This window comes from Mus pahari, chromosome 17 (assembly GCF_900095145.1).
Source record: "Mus pahari chromosome 17, PAHARI_EIJ_v1.1, whole genome shotgun sequence".
Classification (NCBI taxonomy): domain Eukaryota; kingdom Metazoa; phylum Chordata; class Mammalia; order Rodentia; family Muridae; genus Mus; species Mus pahari.
Window position 1 is genome coordinate 63,855,625 of NC_034606.1, and position 6,905 is coordinate 63,862,529.

Here is a 6,905-nt window from a genome sequence, read left to right on the forward strand (position 1 = left end):
GAGAGAGAGAGAGAGAGAGAGAGAGAGAGAGAGAGAGAGAGAGAGAGAGAGAAGAAAAATGAGGATCACCTCAATAGCTTAGCAATAAATGCACTTGCCACCAAGCCTGATGACTTGAGTTTGATCCCAGGACTCCACACACAGTAGAAGAAGAGAAAGGATTCCACAGCTTGTCTGTGGAGCACACACACTAACATTTGCACACAAATAAATTAACAAAAAAATTAAAATGCAAATAACACAAAGCAAATGAACATGATAAAAAGCAAATAGTGACGAATCCCCGGGGAATAATGAAAGTCCGTTCAGAAAATGGCTCAGCTCTGAAGAGCAATCACGGTGTGGTAAGAACTGATGATTAGACAAACAGAAAGCATTACAGAATGGATTTTGCAGATGGTATGATAAATGATGTATAGCTTATGAGAAGGGAAGGGGAATGAGCTAAATCCTTACATCTGCCCCCGTTATTTCTGGGGCTGAGGAAGGACTGAGAATCAATAACCATTTACTAAATATTTCAACACTGTAAGCCAACAAACTGTTAAGTAAAATATGTTCTAAAACTTAATTTCATAAAAATGTACCTGGAAGGCCAGGTTCTAAATTAGAGTTTTGGGACTCTCCAGAGTTCCGCAGTGGAAAATGGCAGTGCCTAGCCCCTGGCTCTGCTCCATTCTTTCCTTTCTGCTCTTAGCTGTGTCCTGCCTTGAGAGAACCTACAGGGGGTCAGTGCTGAGCCTCTCTCTGCAAACAGCTGCCCTTGTTATTCCTCAGGCCTGGGGATGCTCACATCATCTGCAAGGTCTCTGTGAGGAGGGATGAGGGAATCCAGCAAGAAACGGGAGATGGTTCAGGAAACAAACTGGCCAGGCAGTTCTCCCATCCCTTCGAGTATCCATCAAAATATGATCAGTAAGGGAATAGTAGCACTGGGTCAGGATATCCCCTTGGATTCTTTACCCAGTGAGAAGCAATGAGGCTGAAAGAGGGACATAGATACACTGAAAAAACAAACAAATAAACAAACAAAAAAACCCAACAAAACCAAAGAAACCAAAACAAATGTAAAACAGCAGCAACAGAAAATGCACTAGTTGTGAAAAATGGCTGTCAACAGGGAGAAGATCAATGAGGCAAGCAAGGGTCTGCTCTTTGTCCTGAAATGCTTTATATATTCATTTGACCTTAAAAACAGTTGCCTGCTCATACTGTAATCCAAGCACTTGGGAGGCAGAGGCAGGAGTGTGAATTCAAGGCCAGCCTAGGCAACATGTGAAATTCCAGGTCAATCTGGGCTACACAGTTAGACCCTACCTCAAAAACCCAAAGCCCCTAAACCACATAGTCAGAACAAAACTGTGCTTTTGTAGCACCATCTTTCTCTGGGTGTGCTCCAGCACTGCTGCCAATAGCCCAAGTTCTCTTCCCCCTTAAGCAGATCCACTCAGGTAAAACCAGATGCTTAACTATGCTGTACAAGAAAACATCAGGACGAATGAGAGTGAAGTAAAAATTGAGTTAAGATAAGAGAGAGGGCTCAGAAATTAAAGGCGATTGCTGCCAGGTCTCTCAAGAGCTTGCCCCGTTCATCTCCCTGGAGACAGCCATTTTTGATCTCCTGGACCAGCATAGTCAAAGGAGAGAACTGGTATTTCACATATTTGCAACAGTACAGTGCGCTCTCTCTCTCTCTCTCTCTCTCTCTCTCTCTCACACACACACACACACACACACACACAAAGTGCTTTTTTTTTTTTAAAAGATTTATTTATTATATGTAAGTACACTGTAGCTGTCTTCAGACACTCCAGAAGAGGGCGTCAGATCTTGTTACGGATGGTTATGAGCCACCATGTGGTTGCTAGGATTTGAACTCCGGACCTTCGGAAGAGCAGTCGGGTGCTCTTACCCACTGAGCCATCTCACCAGTCCCACAAAGTGCTTTTTTAAAGGGAGGAACTTAGAGATCTGCCTGCTTCTGCTTTCCAAATGCTCAATTAAAGGGGTACGCCCACCACCACCTGACATACATTAGATTTAAAGTGCATAGTGGATTTGTTATCTGAGATGGCTTCAAGAAAGTCAAATTAGATCTCAGGGGAAGGGGTTTCTTTCCCTCATGTCGGCCTGTTCCTCTTGATGTCCTGGGACATCATTTTAAAGATCAGGTCTCTCACTAGTCAGAAAACAAGAAGTAGGCTAGTTCGGCTTGCCACTGAGCCCCAGGGATCTGTCTGTCTCTACAACTCAGTGCTGACCTGAAGAACCTTTAATACAACTACTGATAAAGCCAAATTGTCTATAGACATAAAGAGGTGTTTCCTGAGTCAGGCTCAGAAACCTATCGAAGGAAACAGGCAACGTCTTGTCTTTACCCCGGCTTTGGAGGGGTGAAGAGGTACAGTGCCTCCAACCAGGGCCAGCTGTACTAGCCCAAGAACTTGAGCATGCATGCCCATTAAGTAGCTTCGAGTTCCCTTATCTACATAACTGAACGATTATCTCACACTGTAGATGCTACGGAGGCAGATTCCAAAAGTAACCCAGCGCTAAGCGAGAGGCACGCACGCACTCGTTTAGGGGATTTGTCGGCTGCGCCCGACACATACGGCTCCTGGTACAGGAGTTTAATAGTCCTGGAATTAAGAAATTAAAACTAAAGAAAATACGCAGGGAAAAGAGCCGCTCTATGAACCGCTGTAGTGCCCTCTGCGCGGGAGGAATGAATGGCTCGGTCCGATCTGGGTGGTGGCCGCGAAGACGCGGGCAGAGGAGGGCTGTGACCCGGGAGAGCCACGCCGCCCTGCGCACCCAGCGCGCGAACAGTCCCAGGCCCGCCCAGACGCGCCCCGCCCCGGGGGTGGCCCCAGGCGCGCCCCGCCCCCGGGGCGGGCCCAGGATCCTGCGCACGTGGGGGCGGGGCCTGGCGCTCCGCGCCGGGGGCGGAGCCGGGCCGGGCACACCGGGCCGGTTGGGGGCTCCGCTCCTCGGCGAGAGCAACCGGAGCCCCGGCCACGAAGGGGTGCGACCCCCCACTGGCCCCGCCCTCCCGGCCGAAGCCCGGCCAATCAGAGCTGTTTTTACTGGCGAGTGGGCCGAGCCGGCCCAGCTGCTCTGAGGCTCTGGCATGGTAACGTCCCCGCGCGGGGGTGGAGAGGCCCGGGGCTGTCTCACAGCGCCCCCTGCGGCCCGGGCTCGGGCCGGGGAGGCGGGAGGGCCGCCGGGGTACCCGGGACCCTGAGGGAGGGCGAGGGGACCGAGGGGTGAGGAAAAGAAGCCCTGTAGGTAGGTGGGGGCGGGGAGTGAGGGTAGAAGGGGCGGGGAGGCCATTATGGAGCATGGCGGGGGGCGGGGGGCGGGTGCGCCCGGGGCTGAGGGGACGGAGAGCCGAGGCGCTGTGTGAGGAGGAGGGAGGGATGAAGTGAACGGTGGGTCTGTGGGGAAAGGTCGGGGGCGAAGGGACGGCCGGAGATGGAAACCGGTTGCCAATCCCAGGCTATTTGGCGTGGCCTGTGCCCCTCCCCCAGACCCAGGCTCGTGCCTTTTGGAAGCCCCAAGTGCCCCTTTGGACCTTAGGGGGCTCCCTTCTTTACCCACCCTTTCCCAAGACCTGTCTCCCGAGGTTAGGAGGGGCTTCTGAGGAAAGAGATGCTCCTGGTTGTCACCTCAGAACTGGAGTAGTCCAAGAAATGGAGGAGCAGAGGCCCCTGGGTCCCAATCCTGGCTCTGCCTTCAGACAGACTGTGGTAACTCTGTGTGTGACCTTGGGCAAGTCACTACCTTTCTCTGGGCCTTGAATTTCCCATTGACTTTTAAAAAGGAAAATGGGCAAGATGATAAATGGTCTCTCCATCAGTTGCAGAAGGGGGCGGGATTTGAGGAGGGAATTCAGTGGAAGGGGTTATAGGATGCGGCAAGCAGGATGTTGGAGTGGAGACCTTCAGCTTGACTGGGGAAAATTTCCTGGGGTTTGCGGATAAGAGATTTAAAGCTTGCAAGGCCGGGTCCTGGCAGGCCTAGGCCTTGGGAATCCCGTTGGAGAAATGGGAGAACTCTATAAATAGAGGAAGTTGAACCCTGGAAGTTCAAAAATGATGAGAACCAGAAGTAACAACATTCTGTTCTTCGGGAGAATGAAGAGGTGATGGAGGATCAGAAGCAAAATGTTGTATTCTAGAAAGCTCTCTAGGCTCTTTGTGGGGAGCAGAAGAAATGCTAGGGCTTACACACCAGAGTAGAGGCTAGAAAGGAGGTCGGGGAGGGGCTGGTCCTATTTGGGCTCTGCAGGTCAGTGGAGACAACAGGGTGATAGGGCTCAGCTGTTCTTTGCAGCTCTATACATTGAACCTAGGGCCTTGTTAATGCCGGCAAGAACTGTATGTAGTACTGAACTACTCTGCCAACCCTGTTTCTTTTTGATGATGGCTGCCTCTTTCTGAGAAATATGCCTCTTAGCCTTCATTTTCTTACAGTTCCTTTGGTGAATAAGTCAGCCCAGGCCTACCTAGGATCACCTGGCCGTCTCAGAATCTCAGGATTGGGATTTAAAAAAAAAAAAAATGAGGCTAAGAAATGTCATCTGTGCCATCCTTCTTTCTGGGAGGCAACTTTATGGGGTCAGACTGCTTGGATTCCAAACCTGCCTCTGCCGTTTAATCTCTGAGAACTGTAGCCACGAAGTAACCTGTTAGAACCCCAGCTTCTCCATGAAATGGGGATAATTTCTCAGAAGGTTATGAGGATTAAATGGACGTGTGGTGTGACTCTGGCTCATAATATGCACCCAGCAGCATTACTGTTAGCTGTGAAATCTGTTCTCTTGCCTGTTTCTCTAGTCTTGTCTTTTTCCATGTTCTGAGTGCTCAGTGCTGAGCTGCCCCTTAGATTTGAAGGCTGAGAATTGATTCCATCTTGTATCAGGATACTCTCATTGGACTCCCTGAATATATACAATCACTAGATGGCCAACTGTCTTGGTATTGACTCTCCCCTGCCCTAGAATGTGTGTTCTGTTCCAGGGAAGACTGACAAATCTGCTTGTCTTCAGCTTTCTTTCTACTGTCCTTTTGCACTGGTCACTTCAGAGTCCACTCAGAAGTGTTACCTTCCCAAAGTTGTATTAGTATTGCGGCAGGTGAGAGGAGCAGAAAAGAAAGGATGGCACCGGGGAAGGGAAGGAAGGAAGGCTCTGAAAGGTTCATGGTCATTTCCATTCATCCCATCCCTCTGTCTTCCCTGGGTTACTAATTAAAATGGGCCAGGGTTTGAATTCTGTCCAGAAGTCTCCATACAGTTAGCTTTCTATCATGTAACTTTTCCCATATGAGTATTTGCTACCTGCTGCCTTCCACCAAGGTAAAGAATCTCTACTATTTTACATGTTTCTATTACAGGCTATACTTAACAGAATTTATACAAACAAATGAGTGCAAACAGTATTTTAGGTAGTATCCAAAAATCCACCAAGATTAGGGATGAGACGGTGTCATTAAAGCACTTCAGGTGGAGGGCCACCCTGTCTAGACAGTTGGGGAGTTTGAGAGAGAAAGAACCCAGGCTGTGGAGATGGCTTAGTGGCTTAAGTGCTTGCTGAGATGGTAGAAGGATTGGAGTTCAGATCCCCAGAACATACAAAATGTTCAGCTCCTTGTAATTCCAGCCTTTAGTGCAGAGATTGGCTCACCAGAGTATGACAGCTAGTGAGGCTGGCTTTATCAGTGAGCTCCGAGTTTGGTTGAGAGACCCGGCTCTCCCCAAGGAATGGGGTAAAAGATTGATGAAGGATAAAGGATAATTCCTAACATCAGCTTTGGGCCTCTGCATGCTCATGTGCCCCACATGTCCTCAGACATGAAATGCGGAAAGAAAGAAAGCTCACTTCCAAAATGCAGCACACTGGAGTGGAGAGGCAGGCACTCTCAGAAGCCCAGTAAACATTCACAGAGGTGCAAACGACTGCCAAGTGGTGTGCTTGGTCCTAAAAGGACAGAGTGTGTGGGTGTGCGGTAGTGTGAAAGTAAAACGGAGTGAACATTGGATCATCCTGAACAAAGCGAGAGAAATCTAACAATTCCTGTACAGAAAGTTAACTGGGAAGCCCTGGCCTCAGGATGGGCCAGATGTGGAACTGCCTGTATTGAAAGGCTTTGGATGGTAGATGAAGAGAAAAAAAGTATTTAATTATTACTATTATTTTTTGAGATAGTGTTTCCTCCGTGTAGTCCTGGCTCTCTTGTAACTCACTCTAGAATTTGTGGTCTTGAACTCAGAAATCACCTGCCTCTGCCTCCCAAGTTCTGGGACTATAAAGGTGTATGCCATCATGCCCAATTTACTAATTTATATATTTATTTTGAGATAGGGTCTCCCTCTGTAGCTTTGGCTGTCATGAAAGTTGATTCAAGATAGCCTTGAATTCGCAGAGATCCACCTGCCTTTGTCTCCAAACTTAAAGGCATATACCAAATTAAGAACACCTGGCTCTAAGTTGAGGCCTTTTATAGGGCAGGCAGTAGGCACCACTGTTCATTCTTAAGATGAGGCTTGAATCTTGATAGTTTAGTCAACGTTCAGGAAAGGTTGGTATGAAAACACTGCTTTCTGTGGCAGGCACTGTGCTCCTAGGGAGGACAGATGGGATTTAGTTGGCTCACCTGAAGCCAGCTGTGGGACTGGCATACTGTTTACCATTACTCTGTCTGACCTTTCTCACATGCTAAGAGAGGAGCACCAGTGTGTGGAGTGGCATTCCTTTAGGTCTAGCACTTGGAGTAGAGGCAAGAAGATCAGGAGTTTAAGACCAGCCCAGGGCTGGAGAGATGGCTTAGCGGTTAAGAGCACTGACTGCTCTTCCTAAAGGTCCTGAGTTCAAATCCCAGCAACCACATGGTGGCTCACAACCA

At 48.9% G+C, this 6,905-nt stretch overlaps 1 protein-coding gene across 12 annotated transcripts in view; it reads left to right on the plus strand.

The window, feature by feature from the left end:
* Positions 1–6,905, plus strand: part of Prpf40b (pre-mRNA processing factor 40 homolog B) — a 65,612-nt gene that overhangs the window by 39,782 nt on the left and 18,925 nt on the right. For 5 of the 12 annotated variants that reach the window (XM_021216539.2, XM_029547966.1, XM_029547969.1 and 2 more), the window contains exon 1: positions 3,065–3,133. The exons of 1 other annotated variant lie outside the window; for it this stretch is intronic. In XM_021216539.2, the coding sequence (XP_021072198.1) occupies positions 3,131–3,133 (3 nt within the window). In that variant the 5' untranslated portion in view covers positions 3,065–3,130. Of the gene's footprint in view, positions 1–2,953; positions 3,289–6,905 lie in introns of those variants that run through there. 6 more of the 12 variants (XM_021216540.1, XM_029547971.1, XM_029547970.1 and 3 more) reach the window with 6 other exon arrangements.